The 25,398-nt window shown below is 38.8% G+C and overlaps 1 protein-coding gene across 1 annotated transcript; it reads right to left on the bottom strand.

The window, feature by feature from the left end:
• Positions 1 to 1,577: 1,577 nt before the first annotated feature.
• FBXL2 (F-box and leucine-rich repeat protein 2) lies at positions 1,578 to 25,398 on the bottom strand (the record flags this gene model as incomplete). Its single annotated transcript, XM_009867126.1, has 14 exons — positions 1,578 to 1,859; positions 2,140 to 2,352; positions 4,289 to 4,345; positions 4,611 to 4,655; positions 5,036 to 5,096; positions 8,159 to 8,289; positions 10,412 to 10,486; positions 10,684 to 10,810; positions 11,123 to 11,218; positions 11,305 to 11,373; positions 13,300 to 13,394; positions 15,897 to 15,971; positions 17,835 to 17,889; positions 25,337 to 25,398. Coding segments are annotated over 14 exons (1,269 nt in total), but the record flags the coding sequence as incomplete, so codon positions are not given.

The following is a 25,398-nucleotide window of genomic DNA, read 5'->3' as shown; positions in this document are numbered from 1 at the left end:
GGGGGGGGGGTGCGTGTCATTTGTTTTGCGCATGTGCATGGACCTTGTGTCTTGTTCTCCTCACGAAAAACAGTCAAAACGGACTCAAGTGCGACACATCTGATTGTTTATTGAAGTGTCCTATATCCGAGTAGGTTCCATTTGGTTTTTGTACAGCTTGAATGCAACAGATTTACAAGGTTCATTAGGTTCTTGGAGGAAAAAATTAAAAAAGAGCCAATGAAAGGCAACACATCTTGACATACGGGTACCGATGGCTCCCTTGTATGGTGGAGAACAAAGCTGCTTAAAACTCTCACCAGAACACTCGGTACGATTGTAACAACACTGTGCAAAACAAGCTCCAACCAACCAGCTTGTGGCTGGACTGGCCTTTAACCGTCATGAGGTCATGAGTTACTGGCCCCATCATCTGCAAAGCGTGAACGCAACCCCATGGTTGTCATCCAGAAAAGTCTCTTGCTGTTCACGCTCCTTTTGAAAAGCAGCTTTAAATTTTTGGGGGGAAATTGCAGTACTAGCCAGTCATAGCTTCTCCAACTGCTTTTTTTTAAGCAAGCTGGTATTTCTATTAGTTTTCAGTAAACACACAGGCCCTGAACTCTTAAAACATACACGCACACAACCAATCTTACACAAAAAAAGCTTTCTGAACTGTTGAGTAGTTTATCTCAGATAATTAAGTTGCTTAATATAAAAAAAAAAGTTTACTTTTTCTAACCCTCTAGCACTGAAAAACTAAAGATGAAAGCATGGCCTTAAGAATTAATACATAGATTTTATTATTATTATTATTATTACCATTCGGAAGCCGACGGCTTCTTACATAACCCAGATGTGAAGTTTGGCTTTCTACATTTGAGAAACCACAGGTTTGGGTCACCTCCCGCTTTATTTTCCCTTCTGCTCACTGCACCCCTGGTCCAGGTGGGATAAACCGCATTCCTCGCTCCACCCTAGCTCCTGTCGCTGTTTCCTTCTCCGCCTGTAGAAAAGCGGGAACGCCGCACCCTCCACCCAGTGCGGGTTTCTTACCCCTTTTAAAGGCCAATGGCATCGGGTGTAAAACATGCACCAGTGCCAGGCAAGCTTTGCACTAACACAGAGGTCGACTGAACCAAGTTCAAAAACTTGGGAAGTATTTATTTATATTTCTATTTATCTTACCTTTTGACATTACCTATGATGTCCTGCTATGCAATTAAATATGAAGCTGAATCGTGAAAAAGTAGAAGCTGTTTCGCTGTAAGAGCTCATGATTACTCTGTAGGTTTTTTTTTTTGGTCGACATCTGCTAAAGCTGAATTGTCCTTAAACCTGATATTTAATCTGTCGCATATAGCACAGAACAGCAGGTTCAGTTCCTTGGTGTGACGGACTCGAGCCCTGTGTTGTATCAGAACTTCACGCTAAGTAGTGCTCACAAAAGCAAATGAACTTCCAAGTTCAGTGAACTTTCACCAAGTAGCCACTATGCCCGCACATTTGCCACGGTACTTAGTTCTCATGCCAACAGAAGGAAGGAGTTACTAATACAAACCGAAGCATCACCAACTTACTTAATCCACAGCTGCACATTACGTTAAGATTTTTTTTTTTTACCTGGGAGAAAGAAAAAACGCTTTTCTTGTCACGAAACTGGATGACCAAACACCACCAGCAGGACTGTCAGGAAAACCAACTCCTTCCACCGACTCGCAGTCCCGTTCTTCAACACCACCGAAATCTTCTCTGTGTGGTCGCATTTACTGTCAAAGAATAATGCAGCATCTGCAGAGGCGCTGTCCGCTCCCTCCCACCGAGGGAGGGGGAGTTACTGGAGCGAAGTAAGCATGAACTTTCACGTGAGGTAGATGAGCCTGTGGATGAAAAGTCAGTGTGTTAAAAGGGGAGGAAAAGATATATCGATAGGAAAAATGGCCACCACGCCTCAATAACTGCTGACAAGCAGGCTCTCAGTAGGGTCAGTTAGCTAAAAAGCAAACACCTGTCCAAGAAAAGCTACATTTAGAGGTGGGGATGCACAGAACAATATCCAGACTCTGCTTTTCCAGCCTCCCTTGTCTGGAACAGCTGCAAGACTGACACGATCACCAAGGGCTCAGGCGTTCCCACGCAAACGAGTTGGCGAAGGCGTACCCTGATCCGTTTGATTCCAGCGCGCGTGACTTGCTGGCAGTCGTACAGCTCAATTCTCTCCAAGTTGTGGCAGTTCTCCAGGTGTTCCAGAGTCACGTCTGTGATGAGAAGACAGTTGTCGAGCTCCAGAACCTGCAGCCTTTCGTGACCACACGTGCTGTTGCTCAGATGAAGAATCCCATCGTCAGTGATCAATTCACAGTGAGATAAGCTCTGAAACAGAGGCAAACAGTGGCATTGCTCGCGCCTGAATTACTCTATAAACATCCGAAGTTGTTCAACCTCTACAAGCCTGCGCAAGTCCACGTACGTAGAAAACAACCAGCCTGGACTGACTGGCCAGATAACGAGTTCAAAAAACCATGAGCACTCAGCACCTCAGAGTGTAGGTAAAACGAGTCATAAACATCTGCAAAGCTTATCGACTCTTTCAATGCTTGGGTCCTCTCCTACCCCTGCTCTTTACGTACATGTTCTGAGCTTTAGATTTGCGTCTCAGCCTGGAAACCATCGGTGGCTGCAGGGTTAAAGAGCATTTGTAACAGACCTGCTGCTCTGAGGAAGGACAGGAGGTTATGGGAAGCTGCCGGCAACAGCAGCGTTCTGCTGCCTAATTGGGAGTTTTCCGCCCCAGGAAGTAAGCAGCTTAGAAAATCAGCTTTCCTGAGACACTGGGTTTGGTACTGAAAGCACAATACAGGATGTACAGCCGAGTTTGTAAAGTTTGTAAGGTAAATACACCAAATGACACATACTTTGTATTAAACCACAACATGCTTCTGACTTCATAAGCCTGGTATAGAATAATAGAATACTATAGAAATTACAGAAATTAGAGAATATTATAGAATTATAGAAAGTGTTAATGACTTGGAATTTGACAAAGACAAGTGCTTGAAATCTTTAGAACAAAGTGATATGGTCAAATTCTTATTTTTTTTAAATGCATACTAAATGCTGTGTATAAATCAAATATGGCACAATATACTGTGAGAGTAAGACACTGTATGAACAGCTTAACCAAATATTTCCCAGTTTCTCTCATAATTTGAACGTAAAATTATGAAACACTAATTTCCTTAGTCCAGTAATAATAAAGTAATTGAGTATTGTGATGATGATTGTTAGTTATAATTAGTCTAAATATGCTTTTGCTTATTTCTGTGGTCTCCTGAGCCTCCAAACACCAAGAAACAAATTCAAAGTTGATTTTTCCAATTCCAAATTATTTGTTTAAACTGCAAATACACCTAAATGTATGATAGAGCCCAGCTACACTAGAGCTTAAAGAACCATCAAGATGTGATTTCACATTTGAAATGTCAAAATCAGTTCACGTAGGGTATTTGGCACTTGCTAGTCTGGTATTTCCTTCCTTCTATTTCTCAGCCATCACTGCCCACTGACAATCTTTGAGTATGTATCCCTCCTACACACAAGATATGTCAATAAACAAACTATTTTTTTCTGGTTCACAGAACAGAACACGTCCCATGTAAATGGCTCCACATCCTATGACAACCCTTTCTTGCCGTAACATTAAGAATTATGGTACAGACAATAAGCAAAAATAAAAAACAATAAAAAGGGCAGACAAGCTCCTTTTAAAAAGCCATCTCTCCCCGCATCGCTACCTTTGTCACACCGAGTAACACAAACTAATCATAACACAATTTAATTAATGAAGCAGCAAACCTTCCTTTAATCCCATCTAAGACCAGATTATAAAGACACTTGTTCCCTCGCGTAGCTCTGAAGCCGCATATGACAAATCTACACTTATGGGACAACTGGTCCTAAATCCAGGAGCCTCTATTGAAAAGACAGTCTAGTAATTTGGGAGTACCTTGACTGAAGAACAGTCAAATTTATGTCACCTGAAAGCGACATGGATTTGTTTTGAAAATATCTAAGCAACCACTCTCTAGAAAATGGTTCTTTGGAATACAGCAAGCAGGGTACCCCACTGAAGGCACCTCAATCCTCTCCAGTTATGTTCAAAAGTCTAGGCCAAAAACACCTTCCAACATCTACTATGGAAACATAATCCCTGGGAAAAACTACTTGCGGCCTGGTTTTGCATCACCGGAGTTGTGTACGCGCATGGTTTTGGGGGACGTATTAAAGTTCAACAAAGAGTTAAACTTACCAATGCTTGCAGCTTAGGACAGTGTATAGAAAGTTGTATCAATGTGCTGTCAGTTATCTGGAAATAAAAGAAACCAAACAACTGTAAGAAACAGGGTGCAGGGGAGTCAACCCTCAAGTAAGATCTCCCTTTCTCTACCCGATGAAGGTTCTGGAAAACACCCAAATCACCTAGTACTCTTCAAGTATTTCCCTGTATTGAATTTCCCAATAATTGTTTTAATTTACTATCATCAACACAGCACTATTAATAAAAAACAAAGTGCTGATGCACTGTATTCTTACACCGGGCATTCAATATTCCTTTTCATATTAAATCTCACCAAAACGCATTCTTCCAAGTCCATCTTCTCCAGCTCGTGGCAATTCTAAAATAAATACAAAACAAGCAGATGAACAAAAGATGAAATAAAACGCACTTAAGCCCACAGAACATCTCTCTTCACCATCACAGATTAGAAAGAAGCCTTAAAAACAATTTCCTGTGCTTGTGAATGCTGAAAATATTAAAACAGGGTCCACTTTAAGGCTGGGAGAAAGCTGCAAAATGCCCTGATAGATGGCAAAATAGATCAAGTTGCAACTCAAAGCATAATCCAGAAATAAAATCACTTTTCAGTCCCCTCCTCCACTGGGTTCTTCCTACTTTCTTCTTTTTCTTCTTCTTCCCAGCAGGACTACATCAATTCACAGCTGTTCGGCAGCAATGAAAACAAGGTGAGTTCTAACCTTCTGAAACGACCCTTACCCGTGCTAGAAGGGTAAACCCAGCATCTGTAAGGTGCGAACATCTTGCAGCTTCCAAAATCCTGGAAAAGTTTTAAATGTTAAAGAAAATGTTAGCACAGAGAAAAGCCAATGCATTTGAGATACAAATCTGTCTTCTGCAACTTTAAATTTCGCAATAGAAAATGAGTGTGTGTGTGCATAGATATATGTATGCCTATTTTTCACAGTGATTTGCAATTAAAAAGCACAAGGCAGACCTCTGATTCAGTTTATCAAAAGATTCTAATAGTCACAGAACAAATTAAGATCAATCCTCAAATCTTCTCTTTAGTGGATAAAAATGACACGATTATAGGCATGTCAATCTCCTGTTTCAGGAAGACAGCATAACATTCAAGTTTTCTCATGTTATCTAAGGAAAGATACAGGAGAACAAACCCTGAGATAAGCAAAATGCAGATGAAGCCTGCATCTAAAACCTCTTACCTAAACACAGGATGCTGGGAAGCCACAAAACTGAGAACCTGCTCACTAGAAATTCACTCAGAGCCTCTGTATGAAGCCCAGGGAAGCAAGTCACCAGAAAGCAAGAAGCTTAAAATCTCCAAGCTCACAGCAAAAACAATAAACTACACCAACACAACCTTAAAGAAGATAACGTGGTGTTTTAGAAAGATAAACCTAACACTCTTTTCAGCGGCACTGGGTACTGACAAAAAAAAAGGTCAAATGCCCCAAATAGCATGATCGGGATGTGGAAAAGGCCTCCGTCCTGTTATTGTTACATCATCTCCACACAGAGAGAGTGCAAATGGAAAAGTTGTGAGAAAAACACAAGCCCACCAGAGCACAGGACGTGTTGGGGCTCCGGCTGTGTGATTTTCCTGGGTCAGACTCTTCCAAGGCAAAAGCAAGAGGGCAGCTGAGCTTCAAGATGAAGCATCCCCAGAAGATGCACCCTCGGAAACCCCTCATGGAACGCTGCTGTCTGGTGAGGTTTGGAAGTGTGATTGGAACTCAAAGAACAGCCAACAGAGAGGTACAGGACAGGTATTGCTTCCCAAACAGGTGCTTGTAACACGGCTGAATTTTCTTTCCAAACTTGCCTTTGGGAATTTTGTGCTCTTCCATCAAGGGCAGTTGAACAACCTATCATAAAATACTCTCAGGTACTCCAAAAATTATCTAGGACACCAAATAGGAAGGGAGAAAACCCACCACCACCACAAAGAGAAAAATTAAGGTTTGGGTCACATTTGTGACCCTCCTTAATCCTTTCATCAATTATTTGCTTTCAAGGTCACCTACACTACTAATCATCCTGAGCTGCACTTATTTTTTACTTTAAAGGGGATAAAAAATGACATCCACAGCGTGCAAAAATATTGAAGACAAAATACTGAAGAGAAACATTAGTGAGGCTAAAGCCAATACAATCCTCACTTTCACAACCCCACCTAAACTAAGACATACACAGTTCACAGGTGCTTTGCTCCATAAAGCTCACCCAAACACCTGCTAGTATTTTAACACTAAAAAGCAGCAAAAAAGAAAACCAGAGAAGGTATCCAAGATCTGAAGTGAAGAGTATCGCAGCACAGAAAATACTCCACAGCTTGTTAACAGGGCCAGCACAACCATCAGAGGCAGCAGAGTTCACTTTCATACTCAACATCAAAACATTCAGGAGGTACGAACCTTACAGGACATTTCCCTTTGATTTCCAACAGTTTTTACCAAGTACTTCCCACACACGATCCCAAAAGTCTAGATGGAACCAGCTGCATCATTTCTCCTTCCATCGCACGCTCTTCTGCTGTAATCACTGCAAAGGGTCATTTTTTTTTTATTCCTCATTAAAGAACGGCAGACGCCTTCCCCCTCGTGGCACAGACAGGGGCTCACAGTTTACCTCCCAAAGTCAAAACGGTTGTAACCACCCTTGGGAAGCAGAGCTAATAGCACTTTAGGCCTCCTTTTCTTTCTAATCTGAGCTGTGACTTGAGAGAATGAGAGAAATCGTGGGGAAAGACCGGTAAGAACAGCCCAGCTCTCTAAGGAACATGACTAAGCGTGTCAAAGACTCCCAAGTCCCCAACACTGGCAAACACAAGTACAAACAGTGACACGAAGGGGACCGCCACTCTGGAATTGCCTGACAGACAGGTTTTCTACAAAAACAAAAGCTCTTTTCATCAGTCTGCTAAAGGAACACTGTGTCAGCGTGCTGCATGCTGGCACTTGAATGGAGCTTCCTCAAATTTTTACAATCTATGCTTTCCTCTTACGATCTACACATTTATCTGTGACTGAAGTGCAACAAGTTGCAACTCCTGCACATTCCTGTTGTAAAGGTCAATTCAGTGTCATCCGAAAACTCTTTTCATTTAGATTAAAATGAGACTTCACAAGAAGTATTACACATCTCTACAACCAGAGAGCTGCTGCATGATTGAGCATTATTAAAGCTGAAGCTGTTCCCACTTCTCAGAACACAACCATTACACAGCGCAAATGACACCGGTGTAAAGGCTGATCTTATTTTTAACTGATAAGACCCTATTACTCACACCATATACCATAAGTATCAGTTGCCAGAGCTTGCAGAGACATCAGCACACTCCACATCACACTAAGAGTGCCAGGATGTACCGCAGAGTGTATTAAAACCATATTTACAATAAAATCTGTAAACACAACCCTCAGGTATGATTTAGCTCTTTTTTTTCCAAGACAAACGACGGCATAAGACCACATCAGAGTACAAACATCACAAGACACAACACTACAGACATTTTTACCTTTCAAAAAAATAACGCGCTTTATATCTTCTTTTCTTCCGCCTTGTAATTAGTACTTAAAACATTTAGCTAGAAGCACAGAATTGAACTGCTAGGTTCAACACGTTTCATTTGTCATATATTAATTCTCGTTTTTCCAATAAATAGGACATTCATACACCAGCTATAGAGCACCAGCCCTTCAGTTTATACTCAGCTGGTACTTCTGACAGCGTTTCAATTGCAAAAGGTAACACAAACACCAAAAAGCTAAATCCAACCTGATTATCTTCCAAAGTTAATTTCTTAGATCAGGCCAGTAACAACACGACATACTCATGACATGCTCACAACATACTCACTTCAGCCTCGGACAGTTTAGACCAAGTGCTGTGAGAGAAGCGTCTGTAAGGTTGCTACAGCCTGAAACACAGAGGGACTGAAGTCGATGGCAGCCTCTACAGATTTTTACGATGCCTTCATCTGAAATTTGCTGCAATACAGAAGAAGGTTAAAGTTACTCCGTCATCAAGCAATCGGCCAAGAACACAAAAATCAAGTCATAACACGGAACCGTTAGTGTCGTGTTTCTCAGAACTGCTTTGTACTAGATATTCTGAAAAAAGTAACTCTAAATTTGGTTTGGGAATAAAAAAAAGTCTTCTCTTTCAAACAAGAAGTGTAAGACATAGCCCCAATGCAGCTGCACACAAAATAGCATCAGGAAGGAGGTTACTGGGTGTGCGTGCAAATATTATTTTGTTTACAGGTCTTCTATTTTGGAAAACATATTCTCTCCTCCTCCTCCTCCCACTCCTAGCACCAAGAATTTAACTTTTCTGCTTCATGGTGAAGCAGGTTATTTTATCTCCTGGCCTAGCATTACTCTTCCAATAATTACAAAGACCTCTACCGTATTTTGAATTGAAAATATCTATTCTTTTTACAGGCCACTTGTCTAGATACGTTAACATAACTACAACGTATTTCTGAGGCTCTTGCCATAAACATCACCTTTCATAGATGAAAGCAGGATGAGAAACAGCAGTAGCTCGGCACAGAGAGATCATCCTATGCCCCCTCCCCCAACAGCAGAAAGTTATATTTGCAGTTTGTGCTCTCAAATAAAAAATTATTCTGGACAGAAAACTAGAAGTCTTGCTGCCTTTTTGTGGATCCAGAAGCATTTGCGTCATCTACACATAAGAAGAGAAGCTTTTTTCTGACTCCAAAAGCATGTTATTTTTCTGGAACTGTTTTGTTTTCTTTGAGAGATACTCAGGACATTATTATTGGGAAAAGGAACTACTCTGGGGGTAAGAACTATGTAAATTTGGTGCTGCTGTTGGAGATGGACAAACCCCCTCAAGTTCCATACAAAACCTGCTTGTGATTTCAATGCCTATGTCCCTCTCAGGAAAGAAAAGTGTTCAAAAATGCAAGTCTCTAGTTTCTAAAATCTTTCTCTAAAGACGGTACCTTTCAGATGCGCAATTTCCAGAGTTAATATCAGTTTCATTCCATAGCTGCTGGAGCTGGCCTGGTATTTTACAAGGTGCATAAAAAAGAGCCACTAGAATTAAAAGTGTGGCTCATGCAAAGCTATATAAAATCAGTACTAGCCCTCTGACCACACAGAGCCTGGCTGCTTCTAAGCCGCAGCAAGCAGGACGCACCTCCAGCAAAGTGAAGCTTTAAAGCACGTGTAACCATGTAAGACACACTGACCATCAACTCAAAAACAAAAAGAAAGGGCAAAAATACTTTCACTCAGTCCTTTTGCTTGTACTTAACATCTATACGCCAAGAAACAAGGGAAAAACCTGAAAGGTCTCTCACTAAATATCTAGCTCATGGAAGCTCAAGCCTTGTATTCATATTGTTATGAATTTCTGCAATTTTTAAGGTAACTTTAATAATCCTTAACACTCCAAAATGTTCAACGCTTCAGAGAAATCTACCAGGACCAAAAATCTTCACCGATTCTTAATAAGAAATAGTCCCATGCCACATTCATTCTAGAGCAACGTGTAAAACGGATTTGAAAGTTTTAGCCTAAGCAGATTTTATGATATCTTCTAGTAATAAAACTGCAGAAAAAATTCCAAATGCAAAAAAAATAAATCTAACTTCATTATTCAAACTTGCATGACTGAAACAATGAAATTCTATTTTATTTCAGTTCCGATGTAATTTCTTTTTAACCTCAATTACATAACCCAGAATATAGCTTCTGCTCAATCAGAAATCTTAAAATTATGATTAGACCAAAATGTTTGACCTTAATGGATGGGAGAACAAGAACTACATTTGTAAAACCGCACGGTTTCATGCATACGCGGTTCTCGAGATTTGAATGAGTGCAGTTAGTTCTTATTCTAGAGGTTGCTACAGCTAAAAGACATAATGGAGGGCAGAAATAACCTACCATTTCAAATCCACACTCAGCTGTAGAAACAGACAGCTCATTTAAGACCCCTCTTCCACACAAAACTCTGTAAACTGCAGAGATGTGCTATTTGAATTATTTAAGTGTGTAGCAGATCAATTCATTAGCACTCAAAAACAGTTTATGATGCTTAGAGCATGTATCTTCTGAAGATTTGAATACTTACTGTACAGGATTGCAAATTCAGGATTACAAGTTCATGACAGTGACTTTGGATGTGTTTCAGTGCTTCATCTTCTAACTGTATTTAGCAATTAAATCAGACATAGGAAAAGAAACAAGAAATTAAAAGCACAGCAAGGCAGCCCCAAAAAAAGGTACACATCTTGTAAGAGGGAACAAACGACTATAACAAAAATGGTATTTTTAAATTCATGGAGATTTCAAAAACCCAAAATAAAATTTAATTCCTAAAGGATCACCCAAGCAATTATGTACCTGTGTGCAACCTCTAAGAAATAGAGCTTTTAGTCCACTACACCCTTTCACCAGTGCTTCAATACCATCCTTCGTAATCTGATCACACCAGGAAAGATTCAAATGTTCCAGATTTCTGCAACCCTCACTGGGAGAATTAAAAAAATACATAAAGTTAAATCCAGCCTTCAAATAGTCATAACAGTGGGAAACCCAAATTAAACACACTGTTAGAAATTAATGATAGCCAGCGGAGTGTGCCAGGCCTCCACGGAAAAGTCATGAGAAAAGACCACACAGAAACATCATAGTCGACACCCAAGAAGCCCTAGATAGAGGATATAGTCAATGCTGACACGGAGCATTAAGGTTCAGCATTGATATTTTTTTTTTAACTTTGTTTAATACTGAACAGCTCTTTAAATGCTTTTCTTTAACACAAAACACTGAATCTTCTTACCTCAAGCCTTTCAAAGAGCTGTTTGTGATGGCTACGCAAGATGTCAGATCCAGATGTTTCAGCTTGGAACAGAATCTGCTAAGACTGTAACACGTGCTGCAAAACAGCAGACACACTAAAAATACCTTCAGCTACTTCTTTTCCAAACGTCTCCATAGAACAAAAAAAACCCTTTGACATACCTGTCAGTGATTTTTGTGCACCCATTTAGATTTAAGTGTTCGATGTTCCTACAGTTCTGTGCAAAGGTCCTAAAAATAGCAACAAAAAGCTGGAGGATTAATAGAACTTTCCACGCTGTAATACAGTCACTAGAGAGCGCCCTGTCCCCTGCCTCCTTCCACCTCAGCCAAAAAGCCGCAGAGCAATCATAAAGGTCTCAAATCCATCCCTCTCAGGGGTTGCTTTTGCCTTTTGCTACTGCAAGTTTCTCTCTTAGGCAACTCCCGAAACCAAGTGTTGTTCCCCTCATATCACTTGAGGAAGGTGTTTATTTCTGCCATATATAAGCAAATTGCTGCGAATGCCTTAACTGAAAACACTAAGGGCATAAACAGAAAAGTTTAAATATCAACATCAGTTAAATATTAAGCTGCTGGGGAGAGTTTTTGCACATCTCATTACTGATGATTTGTAGGTGTTATTAAGGAGCTGCCACATCAAAAGAAAAGTGGGACCTACACAGAAGTGGGACCAAAGCCTATCAGACTACCAAGGGAAAGCCCTGTGGGTTGCAGATTAGTTATTTATGATTTTAAAAATTAAAATACATCTGTTTGCACTACTGGCTATGAACTCTAAGGATGATTGGAGCTATTATACTGCTAAAAGCCTGTATGTATCATTACACTAATTACCCAGACGAAATACATAAACTTTCTTTTCATCTCTGCAAAGTAATATTTACAGCTGCGACGCATTTCAGAACACTGTTTTTATGCCCGTGTTTCCTCCCAACTGCATAGATTTTATTGGCAGGAGCGGAGGAAACGCACAAAACCAGTTTTGTCTGGAGGCTTGCCGTGGTTAACAGATCCGACTACACACTCAGCTGGTAACAACTTCCTGGCTCTCCAGTGTGGATTGAAAACAATGGAAAAAAAAAACCCAACCCAGCAAGTAGCTATACTGGTGAGCGTTTCCACCTGAATTCTCAAAACACCTATTCCAAAAATCATGTACTGGAGGGAGATTTACAATTGAGACACTCTTTGAATCACTTGGAAAGACGCTATGCTCTAGGAGAATGCGCCAATACCTGCTTTGATAATTGGCTATTTTTAAACAAAAGCCGATGTAGAAAAAGGATAAACAGAGAAGTTAGTATCACCCACAAAACTAACGAATCTGGAACAACTCAACACAAAAAGCCAGATAGGAAAAGTTGTTTTCAGAACAAGAACCTGGAAATTAATGCCACCTTCCCCATGCTAATGTTTTGAAAGTCTGAAAGCTCATACATTTATTTGGTAATTGCAATATAACCTGCTTGTATTTCAGAGGCAAACCATTTTCCTTCCCACAGTGTCTCAGGCACCACCATCTGCACCAGGGAGTTGACGGCTGCACGGGTGAATACTGGCAATGTTCTGCTAGCCGGTCTCAGCTAAGCTTGACCCCTTACCTGCTGGCACGACCAGCGGCACCACCCCTACGAAACACACATCCCACACTCCCACACCTTGAGGCTTCCTCTCTATGTTCTTTGTGCCTAGAAGTCCTAAAGCCTTCGTGGAGGTAGGATTTCTGGGTTTAAATAATCATATTAGCCTTTATTCTTCCTCCCCTTGCTAGGGTCACCTCTTGACCAGACAAGAAGATAAGCTATAAACCGACTGACTCCTTGTCTTGATGAACTTAAGACTGCAGGATGCCAGAGAACAGATCTGAAAACATTTTTAACTGCTTGAAATGGAGAGAGAGCAACAAAATACTAATTAAAGAACACATTTCTGAAAAGCACATTTCTCATTTTTTAGTTCACTTCCAGAAAACAACAGTAGCTGTACTCTGATCTGAAACTGATATCTCAGTCATTATTAAGGTACTTAGCACTTACTTAAGTATCCCATTTCGGTCATTAGTCAGTACTTAGAAATTCAAACGAACGTAACAATAATTGCTTTTGGTCCAGACATAAGGTAATAGGCAGTGTCTCAATCTTCGACTTTACTTACTTTAAAGAGGAGTCTCCAACACCAAGACACCCTCTCAGACTAAGTTGTCTCAGGAATCCACCACATCTTTTCGATATGTTTTCCACAACGCGACCCTTAAACCAAATAAAATGAACATTTCATTTGAGTTTATTCTCACATATATTCTAACCAAATTAAACACGCTGGGACTGAAGACCAGACTCGGCTATACCCCGCCAGAACCACACTTAAAAATTCTTTCACTACTTTTAAGGAAAAAGCTACCTGTCTAGATTCCCTACTCACACTGAAGTGCTACTCAAGTCAATCTTTAGCTCTCTCTCCCTTTTTTTCAGTTTATCACACAGGGATCCATTTTTTGTCTCCGCAAAACCTACCCATTATGAGTGTTAAAACATCTTCAAGTTTTGTTACAAAATTACAGGTCTGTGGATTTTTCTGTTTGTTTTCCCTCTATAAAGGATGGCAACAAATTTATTGAAACAGTAAAATGTTTCCTATCTTTTGTTGCTCAGCACTAACATCAAAGTTTTGGTTAGGACTATGTGAAAATATTCTACAACCACCTTGTTTCTTAGTCTGTAAGTAACATTGTTTCTCATGTCTCCGATTTTACTCCAAACCAAACAAACTGAAACCATACAAACAAGATTATGGGTTTTTTAAAGCTTTCAAAATAGAATTACTTCTCAGCAGAGGCCAAATACCTTTACTGTAAGGATAAAGTCTTCAGTGAATAACATAACATGAATTCCATCTACAGCACAGAAAAAATCCAAATCGTAATGCATTATTCAAAGAAAATAGGAAAAATGGCATAAGTTTTCCCAAACCCAAACAGCATATTCAGAAAGACAAATGTGTTTAGCTGTTTGAGTAATTCAATGTCACTCAGAAAACTAGTTATTCAAATTACCCCATCTTATATTTAGTTTCACATACCAAGAAATCCTAAGGCACATTTAATTTCAACATGATCTTCACTCATCTTTGTGATAGAAAAGAAACATTTTTTTATTTATAATTTTTTTCCCCACTTTATCCTCTATCTCAGGGTCTTAAATACAGAAAATGTCACAAATCCTATTTTTTCATTATTTGATAGTCTCAGATCAAGTACTGCTATGCTATGTGAAACATCACCCAACAGGTAAAATGTCCAGCTGAGTAAAAAGTTGCCAAATACAATTAGCAGCTTTCACCTGTCCTAAATCTATAGGCAAAAAAATACGTAATTAAAACAGCTGAAGAAAAAACAGAGCTCTTAGACACCAAATGTGAAAGTGTATCTTATTCAAGACTACTTTATAGAATAATTGCTGGTTTAACACACTCTTATGAATAAATTTAAGGAGTTTATATTACAAATGTACTTATATATAACATAGTGAAGTAACTGAATTGTTCCAAACCACAACAGCTTCTTATAGTAAAAGAGGATCCTAACTTCATTTCATTCCTACTGTTGAATCTCATTCTGCAAACATAGTACCTCAAAGGGCAACACCACTAGGTACAACATAAGGCAAACACACTGAAAACATAAAAACCCAATCCTGTGTTTCTAAATAGCAGAGAGGTTTCAGAGACAGAGAAGGCCTACTAACAGAAAGACCACAGACCTCTGGGGTTTTCTTTATCATTTCTTAGCAAATGAGAAACATGAGCTTTTTTAAAGGCAACTGAAAGGATGACATTAAAGCTCCAAGTCTTCTTAAAAACATTTAGATAAAGGCAGAGGCCAAGAATCTTTCTCCTACCTCTTTAAGATTCTCATGTTCAGCATCAGCATAGTAGAGAAGTTGGCAATAAAATTTTAAAAGAGCAGTGCAAAAAATATTTACCCTATATATTTCTGTAATGCTGCAGTAACAGTTTGAACCACAGTTAGCAAAATACACCAAATTAATCCCATCTGGATTTTATTCATGCAACTAAGAAGCTAAAACATGAAACCCAGCAGCAAATTCATTATTGTTGTCTAAATTTACTTTGTATCATCAAACAACAAATAACAAATCAGTTCACATTCAATTAAGGAATTGCAGTCCTCCATGGATTTTTGTCTTCATTTTCAGACGTATTTTATTGTTATGCACATCTATGACAGCACTAATGCAGAGATGTTTCTCCTTACGGAAGACAAGACGGCCCTAATCCTTTCATTAGGTGCTGAAAGGGACTTTAATCTACCTGTACCTGCACTTCAGGCGAAGTCCAAACTTTGTAAAACAGATTTTCATAAACTGGCAACCAGATACACACCAAATCAAATCTCGGCAAGTCGGCGGTAAGGGAAGTTGTTCAGCATTTTACTGTTTCCATCTCCAAGTCCTACAGCCAAGTGTCCAGAGAACCTTCAGCAGCAGATAATACACAGAGAGACCTTGGACCAGCTATAAAATTATCCTCTAGATCATTGTGAAAGTGAGTCCAAGGATGTCACTCTGTCCTCAGGCACCATTGACACCTCTACTTTCTGGAAATGAGCAGCTCTGAATTTCTAGAACTCTGAATGTGTATGATTGGATACTCAAAATATACTGCATGTATACGATGAGATACTCAAAAAAATCACCATAGGAATGAAAAAACTAAATCCTAAAGACACTAACCTCTATATCCGTTTGAAAGTTAAAGAGGTCTATTCGTTGCCAGTTGCTTCCATCCAGAGCTAAAACATTCCATGCCTACAGAAAATAAACACAGTTTATTTATTGCCTGCCTCCTTCATTTTCCTCCCAGCAATTCCAATATAAAAATCACAAATTTAACAAAACACACAATTAGAGGTAGCATTTTTAAAAAAGAAATAGAAATGTAGATATTACTAGTCATACAGTATCAACTAGTCAAAACAACAGAATTTATGGAAACAAATCTCAAATCTCCTAAAGGGCTTAAGCTTTAAAGGCTGACTTATGCCTGTAAAACAAGCAGGAGAGCAAGAAATTAAAGTACGCACATGCACACAGCAAGATTTAACCCTTCTTTTTTTTAAAAAAAAAGTTTTTGTAATTTTCGTAAGCTACTTTTCCTAGATCTATATGGAGAAAACTAGCTGCAGATGAGATTCCTTCCAATAAAACCACAGTTCCTCAACCTCAGTAGTTACAAATCTGAGAGGAACAGAAACCTTTCAGAAAGCTGCTCACTTTCCACTCCAAGGATCAGGCCTTTCCTTTACATGTACCATGTGGTTTGAGAATTTGTCCTTCACTGTCAAAGCGCTGGTTGCTCAAAGTCAAACACGAAAAAAAGTCACAGAAGTGCAAAGCTACACAAAAAAATGGAAAAAAAAGATTTCTGCATCTAATTGACAGATAGTTCTGAGAAGAAAAATACAACTTATGCAATCACTTCAGTTTTATTCTGCTGTTTTCTAGGCTTTAGCTGAAGGTTGTAACAAAAATTGATGTTGACTCACAAAACTTACTGAATATCAGGGTGATAACATAGAATCACAGAATCGCCTAGGCTAGAAGAGACCGTAGAGATCATCTAGTCCAACCTCCCTGTCATGGGCAGGGACGCCTCTCAACTAGATCAGGCTACTCAAGGCTCCGTCCAACTTGGCCTTGAACACCTCCAGGGAGGGGGCAGCCACAACATCTCTGGGCAATTTATTCCAAAGTCTTTCCGCCCTCGTACTGAAGAATTTCTTCCTAGGATCCAGTCTAAATCTATTCTCCTTCAACTTCAACCCATTTCCCCTTGTCCTATCACTGGACACTCTTGTAAAAAGTCCTTCCCCAGCCTTCCTGTAGGTTCCCTTCAGGTACTGGAAGGCAGCTATTAGGTCCCCCCGAAGTCTTCTCTTTTCAAGGCTGAACAATCCCAGCTCACGCTATGGGTGTAGGAATGAAATAGGCAGACAATTATACATTAAAACAAACTAACAAGAAAATGTCAATAAAAAAACAAACCAAACCAAATCCTCACTAATAAGGAAGAAAAGCATGAAATAAAAAAGTTCACTGGTGTTGTATAAGAATACACTTCATTGTACACACTCGATGTGAACAGAACATTATCCATTTTAACTCAAGGAAAAAAAAAATCAAGGCAAGCTAAGCATTAAAGCTTACTTAGTGTGCTTTCTGTATTATCTTCTGTTTGCCTTTCCTCTCCTAGTGGTCCATCTATTTAAATACCTTTTGTACTTGGCAAGCCAATGATGGATGTACTCCTTAGACACATGGTGCACATTAACTGAACTACATGGAATTTTAAGCAGAAAATGTGCCTGCAAAATAGCGTTATGCAGCTGCATCCCATCATGCCAAACTGGGCTTAATCCTTTCTCCAGCTACAGAGCACACACAACTAGGTATCTTTTCCACATCCTTTAAACAGAAGTCCAGTACAACCAAGTCCACGTCTATATGCAAAACTGGACCCACTGTTTATTTGTTTTAATAAACAAAGAGACCAAGAGATCTGTTTGATTTTTTCCTGACAGTAAGCAGATTGCCCTGAAACCCCTGATTTGCAAGTAATTATGAGAATAGTGGCCCAAAGGACAACAAAAAAATCCCAACAGAAATACCTACCTTGGAAACTTGTGCACATCGACACAAAGTAACTATGTCCAAGAAAGAAAATATTCTAGAAATAAAGGAAAAGAAAAATTAAAATGTTTTCTTACAAATTCAGATTATTACATGGAGTCACACTTCCCTAGTTACAGAAAGACAGCAGTTACACAACAAGCAAGTTAAATGCAATGTGTTTTATTTACCAAATTATGTTGCTTACTGAGGCTTAAAAGCATAATAGCTACCATCTATAGACAGTCAAGATCAAAATATTAGAACCTGCAGGTGCTGCTTCTGAAAATCTATTTTCTATTTCCCCTTCCCTAATACTCAAACACACACAAAGGATAACAAATCCTTTTTTTCTTCTTAATTCAGAGAAACTATCTTATATACCTTTAATTGTGCTACAACTAAAGAAATAACTTACACAAACACAAGTGTAGATTTCAGAGGCTGGTGAAAAGTAAGAAATGGAAAACAACACATTGATAACTCCAAGTTCAAGAATCTAAGTACCAACACAAAGAATAACATAAATTTCTAAAGTTTCACAGTGACTACCAAGTCTAACACACTCAGTATCTTTTTTAATTTCCAAGAAACAGCTATAGCTAAAACTTTAACATTACTATTCTGATCATGGAACCGATTCCTCAAGACTGCCAACTCTTAATCATTTTCTGAAATAAATTTTTCACTGTCAGAATGAATTTTGCTAAATATCATTTCCAAACAACAATGAAATTGCTTCAAAGGACATTCTCAGTGAAGAAAAAAATCAGTAGCTTAAGCATAAAATATAGTTCCTATTCCAAACTCATTTTCTATTACAGAGAGTGAAAGATATCAAACATATGTAAAACATCGCTCATTCACTTATAAACTGCTTCCTGCTCACCAATGAACTTTTTCAGGCATCAAAACAATGAACAGTCATAATAACAATTTCATCTTATAATGAGATGTTGATGCTGAGGAGAAAACAACTGGTAAAAGATGCTGAATTTAGTCATGTCAAATTCTTGTTACTATTTTCCACATGGAAATCTAAAGCAAGGGCTAGAAATAGATGTCTACATCTTAAGCTCTGGGATTTTTAGAGTAAAAAAAAATAATTTGAAATTAATGGATGTAGTTCTTAAACATAACAGCTTTCTGGACACCTATTATGATCACTTCAGATATCAGTTTTCCAATACCTCATTAACACCCAAAATCACATTTTCTCTTTCATCATAGAGCAACACATTTTCTCGAAAAACTATTAGCTGTATAAACAGGACAGATATTCTGAGGAAGCTATGAAGCCATTTATAAAACCTTGTCAATAACATTGATTCTGACAGGATCTATACTGTCATTTGAACGTCTGTTCTGAGGTTGGCCGCTCTAAGAAACTTAGAAGCGTTTTAGGTACAAAATACACACTTAACGTGCTCAGCAAGCTTCTTAAGAGAAGCATCTATACCAGTGAGCCATCACAAATCCTCTTCTGAAGTCACCTTTCCCTCCCGCCACGAGGCAAACGGCAGAAGATGAGGGTGGGAAGATTATGCCAGAGGGCTGATCTCCACAAAAGCCTCTTGGCTTGTAGAAGCTTCCTCCTAGTATCACTGTGCAAATGGAATCAGAGGGTTATCTCAGATTTACAGAAGCTGAAGCACAAAAGGCAGATTTCTACATTATTTGCAACGAAGAAAGGAAGGCTTGTGAAGAACCATTTAATGATGCGATATTCTTGCCTCAGTAAAGAATGTGACATGCTTTAGAAGTGATGTAACAAGTTCTGCTGAAAAAGAAACAACAGAAGAAACTGTAAGATGTTGAAGAAAAGGTATTTTATATGCTCCCACTACTCTGAGTTGCCTGGCAGTCTGCCTTCATGTTTGATTGTTTATTACTGGTAAGAGATTAATGACGATGCGTGATTCCTGCTAAAAAAAGTAAATTAAACCCAAATGCAGAACAGATGTATTTATTTTTGCTCCACTCTATACAAAGTGGCCTTATAAAAAGTCAAAAACTAAAAGTCGTTGTTCTGTGTTAAAAGGAGAAATAGGTTAGTAAGTGTAAGGATTCGTGATGCTTTTAGTTTTTTAACTTTTGTTCTAAAGAAGAAACATTCTTCAAGGCGGCCTAAGCTGTCCCCATCAAAACAGACAACAACATTAGGATGCATTATAACCCAGTGAGATCAGAACGATTATAATTCAATTAAATACCACGGCAGGTAAGAGATGCCGGTAAATTCTTTAACAATTCCAAAGAATCATTTTGCCAACTTGCTTGAAAAAAAATTTCTTCCACACTTTCTGTTTATTCACCCTCTGTAGTACTGTCTTACATGCACACTACTAACACACACTCGCTTCTCATAGAATTACTAGCAAATATTTGCCAGCCAGGGAACCTGGCCACCAAGACACAAGACTCTAAGGTTGAAAGAGAACTGAAGTCTTTTAAATGCAACCAACAAACTGAGCTGAAGATGGCAACACTCATGTCATCGTCACTCATTCGTCAGTGCCAGATGCTGGCACTATCTGGCATTTAAGGGGAAGGCCCATGTCAGCAGGCATGTGTCTTTTTAAAAAGTGAAAAAAAACTACCAAAAGGGGTAGCTGATGGATGTACAGCACTTCTGTCCTCTATAGCCACAGCTACGTGCATGGAAGCTAATGCAGCCATCAGCAGGATTAATTTCCAGTTAATTCTTCAGCATGGGAAAAGTACAGGGAAAATGGAAAATAAGTTCGCAGATCCACAGTAGAGTTTAGGATTATCTAATCTATTCTGATTTCTGGTATCCTAGGCTATTAAATTCTCCACAGTTACCCTGTATCAACCTTACTAGTTGTTGGAACTCTTCAGGACTTCTCATCCCCAGACACACACCACTCTGGACACACCTCATGAGTTTGGCCTTGGAGATATTTCGAAGTTAATGAATGGTACCTGCAGCACAGGTGAGCTTTGTGCTAAAGGCACAGAGGTTGTACAAGCTCACACGTACTCAACTCCTTTATGGTAAACTTGTATTTGGCTACAGCCTATTTAACTTGGGGGAGGCGCAGCAGCTGACAGACAGAAGAAAAACAGGGCTCAGTTGAAGATTTCTAATTTAAAGAAAGCATTTGATACACTAGAAATTAACTACTACTTAAGTGCATATAGGGATCCAGGAAAGGACACGCAGCCTGGGGAGGACAACTCCATGCACCCACTTGGGCTGGGAGCTGCCTGACTCAAAAGTAACTTGGCAGAAAATGACTTGGGGGTTCTGGTGAGCACTGACATCGAACATGCCTCAAAAGAGTAGGTTTGGAGCAGAATTTTACCAGTGTGAATAAGTACCTGACAGGTGGGAGTACTCAGAACCGTCCAGCAACAGAAAAGCAGCAACAGACACAAACCAAAATGCAAGAAATTCTATTTAAGCAAAAGGAAAAACTTTATTTATTTATGTATTGAAGTGTTGTCAAACACCAGTCCAGGTTGACTACAGAGTTTATCAAGTCTTTTACGTTGATCTCATCGTCCACCAACACGCCCAAATCCTTCTCCACAGGACTGCTCTCAATCCACTCATTGCCCAGCCGTATCTGTGCTCGAGGTTAGATACACTACCCTGAAGGCTGAAGGTACAGAGAAACTAAATAACCATCCATTTTAATACTGGGTAAATCATATTAAAACAAAAAAGATGATGTTGGTAGTGTGACACTAATCAGTTGCTGCTAAAGCAGGTAAGAATTCTGAAAATACCCAGTGAGTCTTAAACAGTCTTAAAGAATTATAATTCTGTTGCTTCCCTGGCTAGAGATCAAAATATTTAATCACTTCCAGAGGCTTTATCTTGTCCATGACCTGTGCCTGTGGTTCACTCTGAACACATTTCCTGAGCTAAGGACCACTGGAAATGAGTATCTGACTCCCCAGGAGTGAGTCTGGATTTGATATTATGCTGTTATCAACTCCATTGTTCCTGCTTGCTTCCTGTCAATGTTAGGCTCCATATTTTGAGTTAACAAATACGTTTCCCTTCTCCTTATGTAAAGGAGTTTTGTATATTGAGTAGTTAGTGCAAGAACAGAGTGTTGTAGCTGCTCTGCACTAATTCCTCGGACAGAGGTATTTCGGGCATGCTAAACCAAAGGGCTTTACTCAATGAAAGTTGCTTGTACAAGACACCGCTAGAATTCCCTTTGCAGAAATCATACATTTGTTTAAATATACAGTTTCTTACTTCCATAAGAAACTCCTATACAATCAATTTGGTTCATAATATGTATCAATGCAGTTCATGTATCAATTTGGTTGTTTCTGAGTCTAAAAAGCTGTAATTGCTTGGCAGGCTACTATAAAGGACTTTAAATATATGTAAAACACGGTCTGAAATCAAATTAAAAGATTGCACATGCATTATAAAACTGGAATGTTTTCCTAAGATTGCCAAACACTGAACAGGGGTCTTTGCTAGCCAGGGTGAAATACCGCCCTATTTAACTACACAAATCCTTTAAGTGGGGAAAATGAATCACATTTGAGATGATACAAATTTTTCCCCTTCCCTTCAAAATGCATGTATTGTCTGCTTACAAAATTCTTACCAACTAAAATCAGTTCCATATACAGGTTCATATTTTGTAGTTCTTGGCCTCAGCAGCTGGCACTTTGTATGCATTTTCTGGCTATACCTCCATTTTCAAACACGTCCTATTACTTCTTACCAAGCACAAAACATAAAAAATATTTCTGGAAGCTGTGAGAAAGTCAGAACTGTCTAATATTAATTACATTCACTTCAGATTTTTGGTTTCTAGCATTAAATACTTAAAAATTAATTTGTTTTTTCCCTGTCATTTACAAGGAAAAAAAACAGAAAAAGATGATCATGTTCAAGGCTGTGACATCTTACTGGAAAAGCTGTTAGCCCTAAAATTGCAATAGTCTCTCTCTGACTTTATTTCTGATTCTTCTGATGATAGATATGCGTTTATTAAGTTTATATGCCACTGCAAATCCACAGCTAATGTACTGTATAGTCAAATGATGCTTTTCCATAAACACAGAGGCTGAGAAAAAAAAAAGCTGCAATTGTCTGAAAACACTGTTTAAATTACCTGATTTATAATACCTTCACAGGATTTCTACTCAAACATCATACAATCGAGCATTTATTCAACCTTTCACTTCTTGTAATATAGAAGAGCAGAGGGGAAAGTGCAATCTTTGCCAACTGACAAACTAACAGCACTGCAAAAGCTGATGGGGTGATAGTTTTTTCTTTTAGCTTGAACAATGCTACATATCAAGGTTTTTAGAAGCAGTCTATTTCTTTCAGAGATAAAAAATAAAACAGTCCAGTATTACACATAAAATTAAACGTCCATAAATCAGGAAAAATGACAAAGTAAATGCCTCCCTCTCTCCACTCAAGCTATTCTGCCTACCTCAAAGCATAACTGGTCGCTCTGAACCTGGGTCTTCCTCAAATCCACCCCTGTCCATATGAGTCATTAGGCAGATACACTCTTCCTCCTCTGCCCAGTTATCGGGGTCTACTTGAGAAGGGACAAATCATCTGTGGTTTCCTATCCTTTCAAACGAGCTTCTCTCTTGAGAAACTGAGGGTTCCAGTCACTTGCATACAAGTGTAGCAGATATTCTGCAGAAAATGTGCAAGAGACATATCATCATCCTGAAAACCTTTCAATCTAATTCTCGTTGTTAGGATAATAAATAAACAGTTAATAATTACAATAACGAGGAAGAGTAAGAACTGCAGTGTAAGACCAACAGCTTATTTTATTCAGCTTTAGAGTATGCAACTAGAGCAACAAATGAATAAATTTTAGAGTGGTGCTATTTCCTCAGTCTACCAGGTTTCTCAATTAAATAGAAAAAAAAAAAAAAAAGGCAAGCTTTGGTAGCTCACTGTGCAATTGCAAAGCAGATGTGCATGCACAAGAACTAGATGCTTAGCTGAACCAGTTCTGCATACGCTTGGTCTGGGCTAGTTCACTTTGTCATTTCAGACCCAGGAAGCCCTTCAAGCATCCTACAATGAGAACTAAAGCAGACTACATAATAAATAGGTTCTTTCAAAAGAAGATGTCTTTGCTATCTCAGTGCATGAGAATTACATAAATGGGGTAACTTACCACCCATAACAGTGAAAAGGACAAATATTTCCACTGGTATTTGGAGAGTCCCACTGCTAGAACAGAAGTGCTGGCAGATTAAGATTCCTTGCTAAGGAAGCAGCATACTAAATTGACTTTTATCTTGTGGTTCACACATGGCATCAAGAGCAACAAAGTTATTAGGATTTCTGTTCAGGGCATCATCCAGAGACGCATCTCTTTTAATCACATTGTCTAAAAAGTTCTACGAGTCTAATTTACATCACTGTCACCATATGGAATTAGTATTTCTCAACAAAAATGAAAATCCTTTTAAAATTCAATTCCTTTAACAACTGACTGCTCCTTTAATACCACCAAGAGAGCACTGTGATAGCAGACCCACTAAAAGAAGTCATAATGTTTTAAGCGCACTTTCTTCAGACACAAGAGGCAAAATACCATTGAGGCACTCTCCCCCTTCAAATCAAATGGGAAGCAAGGACCTACATACAAGCTAAACCAAACATCTCTAGTGTATTAAGAAGGAATCATCAGCTCAATTTTAATAACACCCTCACTAAACACTGTAATTGCACCATTACAAGCAAATGATTTTTTTTTTCTTCCCCCCCTTAAAGAGTGGACTGTAACAAAACCTACATGCAGGTACAGAAGACATTGGTGAGCTGGTTCTGTTCCAGCTCTGAAGTAGTCTCATCCATTCAAGCATTCAGCACTTTACACTTTGACTGAAATCAACTTCCAACAAGAGAAGAGCATGAAGACATCCATCACTGTCCCAACCACAGGCTGAACGTACTGATCTTGATGTTGTAGCCAACTCCTGCAAAGGTGATCTACTGACACGTCAGCAAGCTGATAAAATTTATGACTAGCCGAATGACTACAGTATGAAAAATCCTCCTGTTGGCTCTTCCTTGTATAACACAGACTGGCAGCAATGGCTACAGGCAGTGCTTTGAAAGCTTTGAAGCTGAATTTGTATTTTATTTTATTAGAACAAAGTTCATGACATTAAGAGCGTGAACATTAGAGAAAGGTTATTAGGCCCTTCGGACAGATAAAATATTGTACAGTATGGAAGAGTTGGCTACTCTGTACACTAAAGATTTTTGGACATTTTATTTCACTTTTTCTGATATGCAAGGTAAAGATCACTATTAAATGACATCTTCCACCGTATGGTATAACTTGAACACATTAAAACAAAACTAATAGACAACAAATTCAAAAACTCCAAGAATTAAATCAGGTATGTTGCTATTTATTTCAAGACAGATTTTAAACAGAACAAATAGTCTGCAAGCTACGTAAGCAATGCACGATCCTCAGGTTTTCATGCCTTAATACATTATGTAGAATTACCTTAACAGAAGTTCTTTGGGCAGTTTTTTGTTAATAAGGGCTTCATCATTATTTGAGAAAAC

Source organism: Apaloderma vittatum, unplaced genomic scaffold (assembly GCF_000703405.1).
Source record: "Apaloderma vittatum isolate BGI_N311 unplaced genomic scaffold, ASM70340v1 scaffold15373, whole genome shotgun sequence".
Classification (NCBI taxonomy): Eukaryota; Metazoa; Chordata; class Aves; order Trogoniformes; family Trogonidae; genus Apaloderma; species Apaloderma vittatum.
This window is presented reverse-complemented; position numbering and strand designations above follow the sequence as displayed.